General features: G+C 35.3%; 1 protein-coding gene across 1 annotated transcript in view; it reads right to left on the bottom strand.

Annotated features, from left to right (window-relative positions):
- Positions 1-19,968: 19,968 nt before the first annotated feature.
- The window catches only part of LOC126513125 (uncharacterized), a 154,577-nt gene continuing 152,690 nt past the window's right edge, over positions 19,969-21,855 (bottom strand). The window contains exon 9 of the mRNA XM_050161301.1: positions 19,969-20,044. Within this exon, the coding sequence (XP_050017258.1) occupies positions 19,969-20,044 (76 nt within the window). The remainder of the gene's footprint in view (positions 20,045-21,855) is intronic.

Genomic DNA, 21,855 nt, shown 5'->3' with positions numbered 1-21,855 from the left:
TTCCCTATGTTCCTAAGGGAGAAGAAATAATGTACTTCACATGCCTTTGGTAGTTAGCTCCTCAAAGTGGTGTGAGTGGTGTTTCAGGCATTGTGTTCTAGATCAGGAAACAGGATCAGGCTAATAAATTTGATAATTACAAATTCTTAACAGCTTTCAGATCTGAAGTTTTAGCAAAAAACTCAGAGGTCTTCCACTTAACTTTCCTAAAGAGATGCTACAGTTCATTACTAAGTTTCAATCAAACTACTCTATAGACCAGCTGCTACTCTGGCCTTGCTGTGCATGCTTAAGACTATGGCATGCTAAATTACTTGAAATTTCTCTTTTGTTCAACAAAACATTTCTTTCTTCAAGTTTCCAGAACGAATCTTTGTAAGATATTAGCTGAATTCCAAAGGTTCCTGCTAGTGAATTCTGGCAGCATAATGCCTGTCCTTGTTCCTGTTCTATTGCCTTGGAAAGACACCATAACCAAGGCAAATTATAAAGAAAAAAATTTAATTTAATTTTTATTTCAATTAATATAATGAACTGCTTACCGTTACTTCTTGACCATTATAGTAGGGAGTATTGCAACAGATTCGGAGGCATGGTACCAGAAGAGTAGCGAAAACTGACATCCCAATCAGCAGAAAGAGAGAGAATGAAAGGGAGAGATTAGGTTTGTCAAGGGATTCAGAAACTTCAAAGTCTACCCCCAGTAATACAGCTCTTTCCAACAAAGGCCACACCTCCTATTCTTTCCTAAATACCCCACCAGTTGAGACACAAACATTCAAGTTTTAAGTCTACAGGCCCAGTCTCATTCAAACCAGCACACTGCATTTTATCATTAATGATTCAGATTCATTTTCTGATACTAATGCAAACCTCTGGAAGTATGTTCTAGAATGAAATATGTATATGAAGTAAGCATCGATTTTGAGAACTGAAAAGGCAGGCCATGACACATTTTGCAGACTTCTTAGCCATTCCCTGGAAGTGTTAAAGACTAGACTTCTCAGAATTATTATGTTTGAGTTAAAGAATCATCGATCCTTATCTTCACATGGGTGAATCATATAAAGAAGGCTTTCCCTGGAAACTGGGTTTGGCTTTTGACATGGTGACTCTCTTCACCTTCAGGGAGTTTCCAGGGACCCCAACTAAGGACAGTCTTTCAAAAGAATTTCTTTCATCTTTTAGGGTGTGATCCAGATGGACAGCCTCAGGAGCAAACATGGCATCTAATAAAGATGTGAGGCAAATACAGAGATGTTAAGTGAGCTCCAGCATGCCTTTTCTCCATATCATTTCATGCCAAACTTTTGTGTCTTTTAGGCAATAGGTATCTCTGGTGTGTTGTCAGGTTGCTTCTGCATACTGACTGAGAGACAACTTCCCATAGGTCATGATATGTGAACCACGTCATTATGCTGTTTTTGGAAAACAGAACATTAGTCTCCAAATGAAAAGTTTGATGTATAATTTCAGAATCTCTCTTTCCAACTCACAATTACTAAATATGATGGCAATTATGGATAACATAATTTCCATTATGCAGTGCTTTGTCATATCTATTGATTTAATCCAAACTGAAAATCATAGCTGTTCATTGTATTTCTAAAGTTAGATGAAATATTAAACTATAAATATCACTGAACTATTTTGGATATTTGTATGAGCACGAATTAACTCTCAGTTTTGTATGCTATTCTTTTATTTTTTCCTACCATGATATTTTACTTGTGGTTAATATTAAACATTTGTGCTTCACAAACAAATACGCATGTACACACATACACAAACAAACATATGAAATATAATGTAAACTATATTACATCAAGATATATTAAGGAATCATGTACTTACATTTGGAGATGCTTAATGTGTTTTTAGGAACACATATAATCTTGTCTGGTGGATGGATGTTTTTATTGTTGGTTTATGTGAAATATAATAACAGTAGTGCATCAGCTATCATATTTGGCAGAACCCTGGTGATACTTTATAATACAAAAAGGATCAATTAGAAAATGCAGAAGAGAAGTACATAAGAAATAATATGTGATGGTTGTGCATGCCTTTAATTCTAGCACCTGAAAGACAGAGGCAGGAGGATCTCCAAGGTTGAGGCCAATCTGGGCTACAGAATGAATTCCAGGAGATTCAGTATTACAGATAGAAACCAAAGAAAGAAAAAAAAACAGAAGAAGAAGTAGGGAGAGGGGAACTAGAATGTTAGAATGTGGATTTAAAGCTCCTCATTACCTGCTGAAAATCTCAAATGAGATGGTAATATCTAGATTGGGTGCATGGTGGATTCTATTATTCTCTAAGAGTCTCTGAATCTTCTCTGTCCTGGCTACTGCCTTTTGGACCTGCTGTGAGATTAAAGCACATTTTTGGAGGCTTCTTTCGAGAGATAAGTGTCACAGAAGCAATGATTTCCCAGAGATCTCTCACTGTTTGTAATATTCCATTCTCATAGATGTTACAACAGATTTTATCACATGGTGGCAGCAGAGATCTAACAGGTCAAGTCCCTGTTCAAAAAGATGTGTCAACTCTCGATACCATCCTTCAGATGTTCCATTTGCAAAAGCATCAATGAGCTGAGGATCAAATGCAAATAGAAGACAAACCACAGGGATAAAACAGGATTCAAATAATGTCATCTGAATCTTGCATTCATTATAAGCATATTTATTTTAATTGTAGTGTATTATTACTGTATTTTGACTATGTTTTTATCAAGATGCTCATACTTTCAATGAATTAATTCCAATTTGCTGACTACTTAAACATTCTCATTTCCCAACAGCATAGCCTCTTATCTTTGACAGTTTAATATCCTTTGAAACAGGATGTTGATTGCTACTAATCCATTTTGAATGAATAAAATAAATAAAATTATTGAATATGCAATAGGGTATATACATTTTCCTTTTGATTTTGAAATGAAACGCCTACATGTTACTTTTCATTTTAAGTAATAAATATGTGTGTTTATTATATACATAGAAATACACATACGATACATACATGTAAGCCTTTGTTTTGTTTATTATAACCCTGATCTCTGCTTCCATCCCACACATGAAATTTCTAAATATTTATTTGCTTTTATTCATATGTATGAAAATCTGTTTGCTCATGAGTTTGTGAACTACACGTATGCCTAGTGCCCAAGGATGCCAGAGGAAAGATTCAGATTCCTCCTCTAGAAATGACGTTATACAAGGCTGTTAATAATCATATCAAGTAATAGGAACCAAACTTGTGGGCTCTACAAAAAAAGCAATTTGTCTGAAGTGTTCAGCTATTTCTCCAGCAACTCAGCCATTCGTGCTATTTTTATATGTTTGATACAATAAAAACGTGTTCTGTTTCTTTTTTAAAATGAGACATGATAGAAAACTTTAACAAAGCTGGATTTATTCTGACATTGTAACATAAGGTATTTGGAACATTCTATGAGAGGAATCTATAATAAAATAAGCCTCTTAAGAAGATATGCAAGGTCTTAAATTGCCCCCTTAATGCAATTTGCTTCAGTCTAAATATAATATTTTGCAGTCCTTTTCAGCTGTTATTTGAAAGGTTTCACATAAAGATACAGTTGTTATTATTGCTTTTGTTTTAAACTTTGCTAACTTTTCAGACCTCATAAAAGAGGAAAAGCCCATACTGTACTTCTTATCTGCACAATAAAAAATGATTCAGGCCAGAAAACACGCATCGACAGCAGGACAAAGCAGCAAATCCTTTGCTTTCTAGAGTTCTGGGTTAGACCAATGCAGCCTCGGCTATGTGTTATGATATCTCATGGCATCTTTATAGGCATCGCTTTCGGGGTTTCCACAAGAGGCATGGACAGTGGCCACAGACATTGTACCCAGGGAAGAATAAACGGTGTTTATGCACTATGTTTTTCTACTTTTTTCATTCCAGTTGCACCAAAATCCACGAGTCAGTTTTCTTAAAACAAGGATTTTATTTTGCATTTTTATTTACATTAGGTTTCCAGGGTAATAAGAACAAAGTTCATACACCTATGAAGTAAAAGAAGCAGAATATTTAACACATTTCTTGCATTTTCAAATTTTCCAACTCTATTGCATACATGCTATGCTGGCTTAACTTGGGGTGTTTTGGGGACTCCTAACAGTGGGATGAGAGTGTCTGAATCTTTTGTCTGCTTTTCAGACTCTTCCTCCTGGTGGGTTGTCTAGTTTAGCTTTGATGGGGGGGGGGTTGTGCCTAGTCTTATTGCATCTGGTTATACCATGTTCAGTTCAAATCCCTGGGAAGGCTATTCTTTTTTTTTTTTTTCATTTATTAAAGATTTCTGACTCCTCCCCTTCACTGCCTCCCATTTCCCTCCTCCTCCCCCTATCAAGTCCCCCTCCCTCTTTAGCCCTAAGAGCAATCATGTTTCCCTGCCCTGTGGGAAGTCCAAGGACCACCCACCTCCATCCAGGTCTAGTAAGGTGAGCATCCAAACTGCCTAGGCTCCCACAAAGCCAGTTCGTGCAGTAAGCCAGACCCAAAAAGAGGAACATGGGATATACTCACTCATATTTGGTTTCTAGCCATAAACAAAGGACATTGAGCCTATAATTAGTGATCCTAGAGAAACTCAATAAGGAGAACCCAAAGAAAAACATATAGGCATCCTCCTGAATATTAACCTTCATCAGGTGATGAAAGGAGACAGAGACCGACACTGGAGCACCGAACAGAAATCTTAAGGCTGTTCTTTTATGAATGGAAATGGAGGAGGAGTGGATCTGAGTGACTTGCTGGTGGGATGGGAGGATAGGTGGTGGTGTAGGTTGGAAAGAGAGAAAGGATGGGAGGATAAGGTCGAGATGTATTGTGTGAGAGAAGAAATTTTTTTAAAAAAATTAAGAATTTACTCATAATGAATGAGAGGGCTTTAATTACATACAAATTTTCTAATTTGTAACTGTTTTTTTCTAAATATAACAGAGTATCTGATGTAGAAGACAGTGACAGGAGACTGAGTCTTGTGGTTTTATTCCCCAGTTTGAAAGATGAGATTGAAAGCTAATTTTTTGAAAAAAAAAAAAACATCATGTTTCTTTATCTCATCTCAGTTTCTTTACTTGATGCTATAAAAACAAACAAAAAAAAAAAAAAAAAAACAAAAAAAAACACCCTTACAAAAGCAACCTGAGACAAACATAGGGGAAAGGAGCATGAGTGGAGAGGGGAGGTACAGGTGAGGGACTGGGAGGCTAGGAGGAAGGAGAAACTGCATTCAGGATGTAGTATAAGAGAGAAAAAAAGAAATAAAAATAAGATGATGGTTAAAAAGAGAGGGGCAAATAGTGTATTTTAAAAACAATTCCAGGGCAACCTTGTCTGGGAAGTCAATGAGAAGGAACTGGGAGCAGCGAATCACGTTGCATTCATTATCCGAATCAGAAAGCAGAGAATTCTCGCACACGTGCTGGTGATCAGCTCATTTCTCGACTTTTCTGCAGTTCAGAATCTTCCCCATAAGGAATGGCGCCACCCACAGTGAGTGAGTCTCCACATACCAATGAACATGATCAATGCAATTCTCAGCACACAGGGACACAGGCCAACCTTGTCTCTCTTCTCAGGCGATTCTAAGTTTCATCATGTTAATAATTAGCAGTTTGCTAGCCTACACGCCAGTCACTCACTCTTTTGTTCGAGGTGCAGGTTATCATCTCTCTTTGAATTAATACTGGAAACAGAAATAATGAGCACACTTTACTAGTGAGGAATTGAAGCTGGTGATATCAGCTATTAGCTATTCTACTTTCACATAATTTACTTTGAAAATTTTCATCCTGGTATTTAAAGCTGTTTTTCAACTGTCGTTTAAAAATTGTCTGCTTACATGAAATCAGAAATTTGTGTTGTTCTTTTGGTTTGTCACTGTCTTTCAGAAAATCTTTTTCTGGCCACTCTGAACATTGCTTATAGAAAGAAAGGGCAAGGATTGCTTGTGTTATTAAAGATGTGTGGAATGGGTGTCTCTTTAGCATTGACATTATGAAAATTCACATTCTGGATCTGTCAGAGATAATGACCATTGAGAGACAACAGCGGGAACAGCATCACTTCACATATCTAAAGCCAGTGATGACAGAAGAGATTTGGGTCTAAAGGGCAGTCCATTTGGGGTGGGAGTGCAAAGTGACATAATTTTCCTATGTCATATGTTTATAAATAATATTGATTCTAACATTTTAATTTTAAACAACTTGTGTTTTGCTTTTTTCTAATTTATGAATCATATCTTGCTTTCTTACATTTATTCTCTTCATTTCTTGATCACATTGAGTAGTACTTTTCAAATACTGCCAGCTATAGCTCCACACCAACTTTCCTTGCCACCTACTATCTTCACAAGGTTTATATACTTGCATATAGTTTGTTTTAGAAAGTATGCTAATATAAACTTTTCAAATATTATGCACAGTGTAGTAGCTAATGCATTAAGTCAATTTGCCAATAACCTCTTTAATTTTTAAGTTTAATTTTTAAAAAATTTTTCAAAATTTGACAATTTCATACATGTATTTATGGTGTCTTGATCACAGCTGTCGTGGTTACTTTCAATAGAACATAGATCGAATTAGCTTCTTTTCTCATGATTGGAAAGTGGCTTTGGAGGCCGCACAGAGTTTGTGGTGCTTTGGCAGTTGATTGCTACCAGAGGCACAGGAGTTATTTACGTTAGTTATGAAGTTACTGGGTAGTTACCTATACTTCACTAAATAACCCCTTGCCCATTCTCCTGCAAGCGTCCTCTCTAAACTTATTGGTCCATGAAGTAAAAATAAAGAAAGCAATATTTTTAATCAAGGTAGTTAAATATTTATAAATATAAAGACATACTTTTACTTATGTGACATGTATTCCTTTTTAAGGGTTATTGCAATTCACATATTTTATCAAGGTCAGAATCTACTCAAACATTTATAGAACCATTCTTTGATTTAACTTAATGTTGTAGAAAGTTTTACATGAGGAATAATTCACTAGTGGAGCAAATTACAGTAGCCAGATGGTTCAAGAACCTGGCTGTGTCCATTCTTTGTTTACTGTCTTTGCTTACATTCTTCCTAATTTTCCTTCTGTAGACAAGGTCGTCACCATCCATCTCACTCTCACACTTCACAGTCTCCAAGTTTCTCATCTCAGGCTTTCTGGAATTTCTGATTCTTTGTGCTATATATACCCGGAGTGTTTCAGAAACTGATGTAATGCAAATCTATACCACTATGTTCACCACGGCTGTGATGCATGGCTACACCTTCACTTTCCTTACTGCTGGGCTGCACCTCTACTGCATCACATTTACACTTCTGGGATGCACCTCTGAAACATGGCTTTTATTACTCCTGACAACCATCCCTACAGCATCACTTTCCTTACTACTGGGATGCACCTCTGCAGCATTGCATTCATTACTGCTGGGATGCACTACAGCATCACATTTACTTCTTCTGGGATGCACCTCTGCACTCTGGTATTCATTACTGCTGTGACGCCGCTACACTGTGACACTTCTTACTGCTGGGGTGCAGCTCTACAGCATCGCATTCCTTACTGCTGGGGTGCAGCTCTACAGCATCGCATTCCTTACTGCTGGGGTGCAACTCTGCACTATGACATTCATTAACTCTCTGATGCCTCTACACCGTGACATTCCTTACTGCTGGGATGCACTTCTACAGCATCACTTTCATTTCTGCTCAGTCACCTCCTCAACATCATTACTACCTATATGAATATATTGTTTTTCAAAGAAAGAACGTTTAAAAGAATAGTATGGATAAACAACTATTGAGTTCATCTCTGGGAATGAATAATTTTCCTCTTGGCAGTGGTCAATTGCCTATAGTTCTTCATCTCATGTCTGGGCCCTGTGTGATTTCCTTTACCCATATAAGCGTGTCATTAGGTACTGTCATTATTTATGTCTTGTTTAGCAAGTCATATTTTTGAAGTTTCATGACTGTGCTCTTCATGAAAGTGGCTGTTAACTAGAAGACATGATTTTGCAGCAAGTTTCCTGGTCCTCTGGCCCTTCCAATCTTTCCATCTTTCTTCTTTGCTGTTTCTGTGACATTGTTGTCAACCATAAAATCTATATACATATAAATATTACTATACCAAAAAACAAACAAGGTAGTAATAATATTTTTATCTCCAATACAGATATATGAACCAAAAATAAAAAAAAAACAACAGCTTAGACAAGCATAGTTAATTTGAATACCTTACTCTACATTTTGCTAATTAACACTGAAAATGTTCAGTTTGTTTATTAGTACTTTGTTAAACTTTATTTTCTTAATCACTCTCAGTGGCAAAATATCATCAAAATACTGCCAAACATAGCAGAAGATCAATAATATTTACTGTCCATAATACATTCCCTCATCATTAGAACAGTAGCTTTTGGCATTTTGACAAATAGTGTGTTTTTGCACTACTTTCTAAGGATCACAAATAGTAATTAAATAGTCTCCAAAAGCTAGTAATCATATAATTGCTCTCAGAAAGAAATGATTTATAGTCCATCGATATCCTGTGGTCATCTATGCTGGTTTATATGATTAACACATTTCAAACAGATACAAAATACAAATGCTTTTTCAGTTCTATTATATAAAAATATGTGTAGGAACCTGATATACTTAACTATATACGTTAATTTTATTCATGCCCAGAAGACTGAGCCACAATTGAGAAAATGTTTATATGACATTGACCTGTATGCTAGCCTGCAGGTTACTTTCTTAACTAAGGATTGATGTGGGAAGGCACAGAAAGCTTTGGGTGGGGCCACCCCTGGGCTGGTGGTCCTGATTTCTGTAATAAAGCAGGCTAAGCAAAAATGGGAATCTAGCAGTAAGTAGACCTCCACAAATTCTTTTTCATTCCCTGCCTTCTGATTTCTTCCTGCTTTGAATTTCCACAGTTTTGAATGGTGACCTGGAAGGTATAACAGAAAACAAACCGTTTCCTCCCCAGGTTGCCTTGGTTCATGGTGTTTTCTCACAGCAATAGAAGGCCCTGACTAAGCGCTCTTATAACAGTCACTTAGGGTACTGGCTACATTTCCTCATTCATGATACAATGTTAGCATTTGACTCATTACTTTTCTCTTTTTCTGGCTTATTAATACATTGGTTATTTTTTTCTACATTGATTGGTCTTTTTTTTCTTGTTACATTGTTACTGGGTGTTGTGTGATATTTTGATTGCATTCTGATGTAACCAAGGCTGACAATAAAGTTTGGTTTGAATCAGAGGGCAGAGCTATCTACTTCCTGACCAAATTAACCATAGAGGTTTTAGAGGACTGGGGAGAGACAGAAAGAAGACGTGGTATGGCAGGGCTTAATGAGAATCTCTGCCTTATTGGATGGATGAGAGACAGAAATAGGAGAAACTGGTTGTTTCTCACCTACTTCTTTGATCATTCAGGTTCTTAACCCAATATCTGACTTCCAAGTTTTCCCAATAAAGAACAATTAGATAAACACATTAATTGAGCATCACAGGTACTCCTAAACCTTGTTACTTTCAGTACTTAAGTCTTTCCAAAATTAACCTCTCTCTGTCTTTGTCTCTTTCACTCTGTCTCACTGTCTCTCTGCTTGCTGGTAAGTGTAAGCTTTTCATGTTCTGGGAGAGCAACATGTAAGGTAGATCCAGATGTATTATGTGGCTCAGACTACATTGAACTTGAAGCTTTGGCCCCAAATACTGTAACTATAGACATAGTAAACCATACTAAACATTCCTTCTCCTTTATCATCACTCTCACGCTCCTGTCCTCATTATCTTCTCCATCGTCCTCCTTCTTCCCTTATGACGATTGTAATATTTAACTATAACTTCTTCCATTTCAAATTTGTTTCCTTAAGCATTTGGAAACCAACTACTATCTATTTCTATGGTGGCATTATTGTCCTAAATACCACTTTGCTACTGCCAATCATCACCATCCGGTCTTAATCTCTTACTTGACTAGAATGATTGCTCGATATTGTTTTTCTCGTGTGTATATTCTTCTCTACTTAACAGCATACTAAAGTTCCAAGTCCTGTTTCAATATCCTGTTATATATCAGAGCAGCAGGAGGTAAGTAGAGTCAAATGCACCCATGCTAACTGCAAAGGGATGCCCTGAAATATTGATTTGGCTCTTTGGTGCTTCTTGAAAACATGACTCTTTTCTCTAGCTGATTCTTACTACATTCCTGGGTAATATTTCTTGTTTTCTCGCATTTCCTTGGATGACACTTTCTCCCTCTTTCCTGCTTTTTATATGGTGAAGAAAATATATCCCTTCAAAAGACAGCTTTTATAAACTACAACCGAGTATCTTACCAGCTTACTTTCAGCAATCAAAACTCGTACAATTTATCTTCCATCCTGTTACAATGGGTCAAATAGTCATAGTCTTTCCTAAGGCTAGTATCTCCATTTATATGATAGATCTTGTATCAGTAAGCTTCCCATCTGTAATATATCACTCAGAATTTCACGGTAAAAATCAACAATGTTATTACCACCACTTAGGAATCTAGAAGCCTACTATAGTTTGGCTGATCCAGGATTTGTTGCAAAAAAAAAATGCAACCAGGCATGGTTTTCGGTTGAAATAATGCTCAGTGAGACTCCGCTTGGACTTGATTCAGAGGCTAATTGAAAATACATACCATTCAGGGACATTTAGTCTCTTATTTTATAGCCTTGCAGAAGCTAATACAGTCCAAGAAAGTCTCTTGGAATTCTTTTGGTTACAGATTATATCAATTAAATGAGTCAAACACAAACTAAAAACACAGGGAAATATTCGCTTCCCTTTTAGAAAACTAAAAATGACATAATGAAAAAAGATAGACAAACAATTGTAGAATATAGTATAATTACATTGCTCTATAATTCCTAGATCTGTAACTTCTTCCCTTGTTCCCTACCTTAATTCATCAATATTTCTCTAAATAGTCATCCCCATAACAGTCATGCAGTAATATTTCTCATCTTGAAGACCAAAGTTTTAAAAAAAAATGAGCAACAATAAAACAAAACCATTGGCTACAACTCAATCATAATCCCTTTATCATCTTTTCCTGAGTTGTTAAATTCCTTGAAAGGAATGTCTGAATGCAGATTGTTGTCTAGTCCTCTGCCAATACATAGCCTTACTTGTTCAAGATTTATACTAGGCATTTCCTGAAACCATTAAACCCAAGATAATCAGTAATTCCCAGTTTTCAAGTCCAATGGACATGGAAGATGTCAGAAATATGGTTCAGAATACCAGATCAGAAAGGTGATTCAGTATAGCATTCCCTACTCTTTGAAGTACTTCATTTACATAGATTTTAACATCATATTTTCTTAATCCTTTTCTGACATTTTCCTGTACGATATGAATTTATACACTGGCATTAGTCCTATTTTTTTTTAATTTTATTTCCAGACCTTCAATCATCAGACATCCTATCAAAATTGGCCCCTGTGAAATCTAGATAACATCATATAGTCTATAGTTAAATGAATGTTCAAATTAGTATGACTAAAGCTGTCTAGACTAGTTATTTAGGTAATTAGAAACATATTGTATAGGATGAATCATAGCTATTTCTAAATTTGAGTTAATATCACATCAAAAACTTGTTTCCTCTTACCTCTCACAGGTGGTGACTTCATATCAATACCTCACACGCTCGTGTCATAATTCCAAAACTCTAAAATCTGCATCTTTGACAACTTCATAGTCCTTAAGTATCATGTATAATCTCTCTACAAATTTCATTTTTGCTTCCTCCTCAATAAATCAACCTGATTTAAACTAAGCATGATTAATGTGTTGTATTAAAATTCTCTCTGAACATATTTTGGCTTCTTGTTTACACTCTAAATCACTCTTTTTTTGTTAAACGTGATTTTGTTAAACATAAGTCTGATGATACCTTTTTTCTTTACTAAGTTTTTCAAACTCTTCTCTTAAAATTCAATATAAAATACAAAAGTATTTCACATCAACTTTTCTGCTCATGACATCTGGTCTCCTTGTTTTACATTCTACCTTCCACATATTCACCAATTCAAAAAATGTATATTGTTTTCGTTACATGGATCACTGTACATTTGAATTCTGCATGATCACTTTCTCACTTTAGTTTATGTTCAAATTTATTCTTTGAAAGGGAAATTATACGAGCCAAGGTTTATATCTTTTTGCTCTATACAATGTACTTATATTTGTTATATATGTAGGTGTAAAGGGACTAGAGAGATGATATGTATCTCCGTGGGATGATAAAATAGACTTGATTTTTATGGGTGAACTGCAGATGGGGGGGTCACTGGAACAGAAGAATCAAGTGGACAGGTGGGATGGAGATGGGACTGAGGGAGGAAATAAAGGGAAAGAGTTAGGATTGAGGGACATTTGAACGGGTATGTGGAAGCCTGGTGTAGTGTACACTTCCTAACGCATATAAAGGCAGTCATAATAAATTCTTCAAATAATGAGGGAGACACAGTCCCAACTGAAATTTCTTTTCACCAAACTGAGCTTCCAGTACCTGGACTGGGTTAATCCAATTCAGTTGTTGGCTAAAGGGGTCCCAGAAATCCCCAAACAATCAGGATAGTAGCTTATGCTCTCAAATCTTAAATAAAGGCTCCATTGCTGAAGGCATCACCCACAATACTCATTTAGCACAAAGAGGTAAAGTTGGAGGTTTACACAGATCCATCACTCCTACCTTCTAGTGACTTTGGTATGGAAAGATATGCTGGGACTAGCAAAATAGAAAACATCAACTTATCCATAGATCCTTTGATATACAATGCTGTACGGCTTGCAAATAATGCTAGGGCAACGGGAATACAAATTTTGTGGGAGAAGTCAGCCAATAGGCCCACCCCATGAAATGAAATCTATATCTATCACTTCTTGGGTGACCAAGAACCTGAGATATAACAAGAGACCTTGGAAAAAGCCAAACACTATTGGTCTTAAAGAAAAAGTAACTAAAAGATGACTCCTGATGATATTCTTCTATACTCATACATCAGTGTTTTATTAGAGATGCTTTTCCTCCTGCAGTAGATTGGAATAAGTATAGAGGCCTACAGCCAGATATTTTTCAAGCATTAATGGGTGTAACCACCATTTGACCCAACAACCTTTCTGCTTGGAGTATATCCAAAGGGAATGAAATATTAATGTTGAAGTTGCAGGGCTTCTTGGTGTCTACTGTCCCATGAAGAAAACACAGAGATACATGTGGGGCCTAGGTAAGTGATCATCAGAAAATTAAAGGATAAACTACATGTGTTAAATATTTACAACAGTATTGTATTCCACCAAGAAAAGGTGAAATCCCTTCATTTCTACCATGGATTAATCTAAGCACATATGTTAAGAGAAATGAGGTAGGCATAGCAAAATTACTACAGTTTTAAAATAAAATAAAAAATTAGCATACCAAGTTAAAAAAATTCACATATGGAATTTAAAAAAAAATGATCAGATTAGAGATTATAGTGATTGTGAGAAGCTGCAAATGACATATTTATAAGCAGTAGGTAAGATTGCTGAATATATACAAAAGTATTGTTTAATAGGAGGAATATATTATGATTCTACTCCTTAGTAGATTTACGTACTTAATACTAGTCAATTATATATGAAAATATCCATTAAAGTGAATTTTGAAATAAATATTTCATGTGAGGTACATTAACTATTCTCACTTAATTATTATACATTTTCTTACATGTACACAATTATTTCATCAAGTTATATCAATTAAAATCAGACCTTAAAAAGACAAATAATTTTTAAAAATTGCAATAAAACTAAAATTTGTGCCCTTGTAAATACCTGCATTACTTTTTAATTATAAACCTTATTTAACAAAAAAATATTTTCAAACCTTAATAAAAATGAAAATATTTATTTTACAATAATTCTGAAAGCAAGATGGTAAAAGTCCAAGAATGTGCTCTTTAGATTACATGCTATAAACTTCCAAAGCATTTCTGGTGCTCCTCTCTCTGTCCTGTGAAGATTTCCTCTAAAGGCATATTTTTAAGAGATTTCTCACTTGGAATTTAATAACTCTATTTACTTTAAAATATCTGATCATAGCCGTAAATGGCCCCAGGAAAGAGTTTTTGGGTTGTAATTATTCTTAATAGTCTAATTATTTCAAATAGTTGACATTAGACTTTACCAAACAATTATCGAAATCTAACTTAAATATACAATTAGCTGCGAAAAAGAAAAATCAGAAAACCCCTTGCACATCTTAAAGAAAAAGTTAGTTTTCTATACACAGATTACAGGCTAATCTGTTTGCTGACTGCTTGTTTAAAACCCTTCTGGAGAATTGTAAGATGAATTATTTTTAGGACCTACTTTTGATTTGTCTAGTAAATCCTGAGAGGATCCCTGTTTTATGTATTTCTGTCTCACAAACATAAGAATTAAATGCTACTTAATAGTGTAGTTCCAGTGAATGATACGCTGGAGAGAAATCAGAAGTTTTAGCTAACTTAGTTCAGCTGTTGTTTAGAGAAATGATAAAATGCTATCGCTATGCAGGTAATGAGCATATGTTTGCTGAAGGTAGTGCTGCTGCTAAACATTTTAGGATTAATTAATAGAGACTGCGGTGAATGGAGAGGCTGCAAACACAGTAAGGATTCATTTTTGAATAAATCAGGTGAGAAAATACTGGACAACTAGACTAACAGCTGAAGCAGGTTCTAGGGGAATTACATACTCATTATGGGAACTGTCAGAGCATAAATCAGAACATTAATACAGTGCTAATTTGAAGAATAAAACTGATATTATTGAATGATAGTCCATGGAAAGGAAGATACTTTGTTAAAATAATCCTGAAAAAGCTTTCATTGGAAGTACATCCAAAAGAATTCTGTTAAAAAAAATATGAAAGCTGTTGAGTAGAATAATGTCCATTTAAATCGGGGACATTTGCTGAGAATGTTCTGGGAGAAGTCAGGTGTATGGACACTTACCATGACTCTCCCCTGACTCCCCTCTGTATGCTGTGAGTGTGCTTGTTACCACTAGTTAATAAATAACCTTCTTTGGCCTATGAAAGGGGAAAAGAGAGCAAGGCGGGAATTCCAAGCAAACAGAGGAAAACGAAGGCAGAGTCAGGGAGATGCCATGTAGCTGCCTAAGGAGAAAGATACCCGCTGGAGCCCACTAGAACCTTACTGGTAAACCACGATCATCGTGGTAAAAATATAAAATAATAGAAAAGGGTTAATTTAAGATATAAGAGTTAGTTAAAAATATGTGTAAGCTTTGGGCCAAACAGTTTTGCAATTAATACAGTTTCTGTTTGAGATATTGGAGTTATATATTGACCCACAATATGTTTTCCCTGATGTCACTACAATTTGTGAAATGTAGGTACCAGTTTTTATAGCTATGAACACAATTCACCTTAAGGATTGCTACAGCCAGCTCCTTTTCAGCTGAGATTCAGTGCTCTGTAAATAGTCCTTCTTGGTTCTGTTTTCTTGTTTGTTCAACCTTTAATATGATTTTATTTTAGATATTATTAGCTAAAACTTTCTCCCTAGTCTTGTGTCTAATGTACTGTCTGTGTTATTTGTATCAGCAGCTGACACAAATTCCTAGATTTTTTTCCAGGTAACCTGGCAATTCTTAAAACACTGAAGCCTAGCAGTTCTTTGGTTCTACAACAAACATCTGATCACAAAAAATTTAATTTGTGTTTTAATAGGCAGTGTATTATCAGATACTATGAGAAGAAGACAATAAACCAATTACTGGGAAAATAGAATTTACAGACACCTCTATGAAACATAGAATTCAGATAAAATACCACTTCATTTTTAAAACAGACTCATAGATGTCTATATAAACTCTGTATTAGTATTTGAACAAACCCCAGTAGTCCACTTACTCTGTATCACCTTCCTGTGATATTTAGTCAAACCCGAGAGCCTGTTTTGATGGTTACTATTAACTGCTAACTTGAGAAACTTACAAACAGACCTCAGAGTGGTTAGGCTGATTAGGTTATCTTCTACGAATAAGTGTGAAGCTTTGTCTTTCTTAGTTTGGTTGTTTGAGTTGGGTAGAGTCACTCTAAGTGTGGTGAAAACTATTCCGTGGATTGAGGTCTTCCTCTGAATTTAAAGGATAAAGTGACCCACGTTTAGACCTTCATCACTCTCGGCTTCCTGGCTATGGATGAAATACCATCAGCTCCCATAAACTCCTTCTGCCCAGCCATGATAGTCTGAAACGTCAAACTGTGAGCCAAACTACACAGGCCCACGTGACTTTCATCAGCATAATTTATGAGACGAACAGGAAAAACAACAAAACAAACAAACCTGGGTTTCTGAGCTAGGTTGTGACAGTTTTCTCTGTTATTACTTTAGCTCACATAGATTGATAATGATATCATAGCAACAGTGGCTCATATAGCTCCTAAGCATACACAGCACAATTTTATTAAAGAATCCCCAAATTATCTGATAGGTATGACAGTTATTCTAGTCTGAACACTAAACTTTGGATGCATGTATTAAAATATTGCACTGAGGTTTACAAATATTGCCCTCTTACTATTTATCAAGCAAAAACCAATTATTAAAAAGGCCCTTAGTAAATCAAATGAATATAAATTAGATAGACTAATGAATGGAAGTGTGGTCAAAAAGAAGTGAGAAATTATTTGAATTGATGTTAGGAGATGAGTTTGGAGAAATAAGGATGAGTTAAGAGGGATTAATCAATTGACAATCAAAAGAAGGGTTTATTACAAGTAGTGATCTAGTGGTGCTGTTTCATCTTCTGTTTACAGTGCATGTCATTTTATGAATTAGAAAGATCATAAACAATTAGAAAACTGTTTGTCCCTTTATCAGAAGGTGAGCTGCCTCTTTTATTCTGTTTTGTGTCTTTCTATATGCTAGAAAATTAATGTTACAGAGAAGCGTTCAAAGACAATACTTATATGGCGTTATTATATGTGGTTTAATAAGGCTATTAAACCTAAGAGAGTTTATCTAAGAGGAGTTCCAGAAAAATATGTCTGAAATGTTAAGGCTGAAGACAAATGAAGGACTTTGTTGGGATATATAAACAAATTATTGCTTCTTTATCAAAAATATTAAAGGTTAAATTTTTTACAGTAAATAACAGTAATACTTCATTCAAATTATCGAGTGCTTATGTTGGGTAGTTTTAAAGATTATGGCTTATTATGTTAAAAATTATTTGAAATATGGTTTACATTCATGAAATTTGTAGTGTACAAATATGTATAAAGGTACAGGAGCCACCCAATGATATTGAAATGGGTAAAATAAGAGTAGGATTTTGAAAAATTAAAAATCAGTTTGCAACACTGTTGATAGAGGTTTCTGTTCTGCCTAGTCCTGCAGACATTCAGTCTCAAAAAACACACAGAGGCTTACATTAATTATAAATTGTTCGCCTAGTAAATTCAAGCTTCTTATTAATTAACTCCTACGTCTTACATTAACCTATAATTCTTGTCTGTCTTAGTCACATGCCTTCACACCACCCTTTATTAGTGAGGCGTTCTCATCTTGCGTCCTCTGCTTCTGGGTGAGGACTGCAGACTGAGCCTTTCCTCTTCTCAGTATTTTCCTAGTCTGGTCTACCTGCCTATACTTCCTCTCTGGGTTTTGGACAACCAGCCTTTTATTAAACCAATACAAGTAACAAGTCTTTACAGAGTTCAAGACCATTGTCACACAGCACAACATGATTTTTTGAAGTATGAATAAAAGTTACAAATGTGTAGAATTTATGAGGATGGTGATTTAGGGGTAATATTTGAACATAATAAATAAATGAATACACATATGTTTGGAAAGAAAATGTTGGTGTTTTGAGGCATTAATTGAACAAAAACTGCTTAAAATACAATGTCATATAAGGTAAGATATGAAATGTGCAAGGATGAGAGTTACAATGCAAGAGATTATGATTATAAAACCCTGGAGAAATGTAATTAATTGGTCCGAAATTATTGTTATTTGACTCACATATTTCTCTAAAGATACATAATTATGCCCCTTTACTAATTAATGGAATTATCAAAATGATTAAGTATAAAGTGTTTGTTAATGACATCTGCTTATTAATACATGCAAAATTTAATATACTGCAAATGCCTCAATTTTTTCCTGTCCATGCCTATATTAGATATTTCACAATGGTTGAATGTGAATTTTTAAGCTCTCCAGTAAAACAAAGTGGATCTGTTTCTCTTTTGTTGAATTTTGGATTTAATTATATGATTTGCTTGGTGGTGATATGATGGTAAGCAAAAGCCATCAAAGTAGATACTGTGTAATTACTTATACATACTCTAGCCAGAAAACACTACAAATTAAAAATTCCTAGGTAAGCTAGAGTCTATATGCCAAAATAAACAAGTGCTGCATAAATATATCACTGGGGGGAACAGTATATCTTGGGGAGAGGGGAGTGGAAGGCCTGGGTAGAGTGGAGGGAGGAGGAGGGTGTGGTTGTGATGTATCGTATGAGGGAGAAATAAATAAAAGTATTGTTTTGAGTAACTTTTAGAGAGGAAATAATATATTATCAATAAATGAATTGTAGAGGTAGGTAAAATAATTCATAAATTTAACTTATACTCTAAAGGTCAATGTGTAATAGTGGTAATAGTTGTTGTTATTTTGAGACAAAGTCTAATGGAGCTTAGAATGGCTTTGAACTTGTTATGTAGTCAGTAGACACTAAACCTGTCTAACCCATGCTTCTGCCCCAAGTGATGGTATTACTGTGACTTTCAGTCATGTACAATTTTATGTGGAGTAATCTGGGGCTCTGCATTCTAGATAGAGTTCTTTCATGTTACCCAATGACTTGTTGCATACATTTAATGTAGTCCTATCTCAAGTTACATGTTTACAAAAATGTGCCATTAACAGACTTTAATAGCAAACATCAATATACATGCTATTTATTTATAAATTACTTATTTCTATTTTCCAAAAACACCAGAAGCTAGCAGCTCCTCAAAGAGATCTAGTAAATTATGATTCTACATAAGAATAGGACAGTAAATGATTGAAAACATGTTAATAAAATGATATAAATTTATGAAATGATATAAAAGTAAAAATACACATGCAAAAAGTATTTAAAAGGCACAAATCATTAAAAATATGAATCTTAGCTGGGTGGTGGTGGTGTATGCCTTTAATTCCATCACTCGGGAGGCAGAGGCAGGTGGATCTCTGTGAGTTCAAGGCCTGCCTAATCTACATAGTGAGTTTCAGGACAGGCTCTAAAGCTACACAGAGAAACCCTGTCACAAAACAAACAAACAAACAACAATAAAAAGAATCTTGCCTGTGTTCAAATTGTGCTAAACCTTATAGTATGCAAATATATCTATAATAGAAAATATACACCTAGATCACAATTTTGTGAATACATTTAGAAATGTATCTGTATTTATCATTTTGCATATACATGGTTATGTAGTATGAGTGATGTCATTCATAGCTATTATTGACTGAAAGGCAACAACAGTACGGTAGCTATAAATTTCAAACCACAAAATGTTGACTCATGAGACAGGATATGAGAAGTAACAGTGCCACTGTGCATTTCTCTTAAAATATTTTTCCCTTTGTGAGTCCTCATATCTCCTTGCCTTAAACAAGGGCAAAAATATTGGTTATGTACTCAGTTAATTATCCAGAAGAACCAATGAAAATTACCTACACACAGGGTGGTGGCTCTATAGTACCAAACCCTGAAGAAGTTCTGCCTGGTGTTGAACAGCCAACACAGCCCTGTTATTCCAACTTATTCAAAGTCCTGAGTAAGTTCCAGGACCAAATGGTGGAAAGCAGCTTGTCACTGGGTACTCTCCATGAAAGGGAGAGAGTCATTGAGATCTAGAGCAGCAATTGCAAGGTTCTTTGAATCAAATCTAATAAGGGAAATAAGGAAGTCATTAAAAATATCCATTTAATGGAAAAATCCGATAAGGCATTTATGCATTTGAAAGTGTTTGTTTTCTTTTTCCTAGAAAATCATTGCTTCTAATTAAATAGTATACAATTATGCCTGAAAATGCCGAAATTTTGTCTTTCTAACATAGTCCACTGAGAACGTAATCTTTTCTCACTAAGATGTCTTAAATTTCAACAGGCTTTAATTGTGTTTACCAAAATTTCATTCATATTAAGTTCTAAGCATGATGATGTTTTCTAATTTAAGGTTATTGGATCTTATCCGCTGTATGCGGTTCTTTTCATTGTAGTCTGTCATCCAAAAAATTAAGTAAGCAAATTTCTGTTTATGTTTAAATACTGTGGATATGCATTCTTAAAATCCAGAGAATCTATTAACTTCGAATATTGACTCTTAAATAGATGGTTGAGTATTTCAGCTGCTTAATCTATTTCAGCGCATTTCTAAAGCCTATAATGCAAAGTCAGGTTCCTAAGCTCTGCCTTTATGTAATTCCGTCACCTCTATCCTGCTTTCAACCTTCTAACAACTTTTCAAACTTTTATTGCCTTCGAAAATCTTCCTCATTATTGAAGACTTTATCCATGACTTAAGTTCCACAGGAAATCTCTGGAATTCAAAGCTCAACTCTATCTACTTTTGTTAAAGCCTATGTTACATTTCTTACTTTTATCTCTCCCCATAAAATCTCAGATCTGTGCAGTGCAAGCTCTGGGATCTGCATTTAATCATTTAACACATGCATCTCACATCTCTGCTACACTCTATGGTAGAAGAAGGGAAAATGTTCTATGGAAGGAAGCCAAAGATTTTTACCATTGTAAAACATAATTTAGAAGGAATTAAAGCAATTAACAAGTTATTTTATCACATCCTTAATTGACATTAGGTAAATTACACTTCCAAATTTATATGAAAGTTAATTGCATTCCCAGTCAACAGTGTAAGATGCAGGATGAGGATGTGCTCTAGGATATGAAGGAATGACTTTTGGTAGTGTTCCACTATGAACCCTTTCTAGGCTATAGTAATTGAACTAAGCTTTATTAAAATTAAGAAATATATGTATTGCATCTTATTTCCCAAGCGGTCGCTCTCTCTCTCTCTCTCTCTCTCTCTCTCTCTCTCTCTCTCTCTCTCTCTCTCTCTCTCTCTCTTGAGGAAATATCATGAACCTATTTCAACACAAGATCAAATGTTATGTTCTAGGTCAGAACGGTTGAAACAGTGTATCGTTTTTCAGTCATGCCCATTGATTTCAGAGGCCCAACTCTGAACAACAGAGCTCCTTGCTGATGGGTTATCTCTGAGAATGGTACTGTGAACCTCCTGCATCAGCTTGACTTAGAAACAGCATCTGCTCTGTGGCTGCCTGTTTTAGTTCTAAGGCTTTCTAAATTACATCCTCTAGTCAGAGTTGATTGTCAAGAAACAGAGATTGCTCCCAGGTGATTGAAAAAATCTCCAAATTATACAGGAAGATAGCCAACTGAAGAATAAGGGAATGTGGCACCTGTTAGTATTTAGGCATCTGTAGAGGCCTGCCCTTAGGGTCCTGACAAGGTATGTCCTCAACTGCAGCCACTAAGAGCCCCTCTTGGGCATATTTGCTACATTCCCTTTAATAAAAGATGGGCCTTGCCCACCTCCCATCTCTCTTTCTCTTTCTCTTTCTCTTTCTCTTTCTCTTTCTCTTTCTCTTTCTCTTTCTCTTTCTCTTTCTCTTTCTCTTTCTCTTTCTCTTTCTCTTTCTCTCTCTCTCTCTCT

The sequence above is a fragment of the Alexandromys fortis genome, unplaced genomic scaffold, assembly GCF_014885135.2.
Source record: "Alexandromys fortis isolate MF-2015 unplaced genomic scaffold, M_Fortis_MF-2015_v1.1 scaffold_17, whole genome shotgun sequence".
Taxonomy (NCBI): Eukaryota; Metazoa; Chordata; class Mammalia; order Rodentia; family Cricetidae; genus Alexandromys; species Alexandromys fortis.
This window is presented reverse-complemented; position numbering and strand designations above follow the sequence as displayed.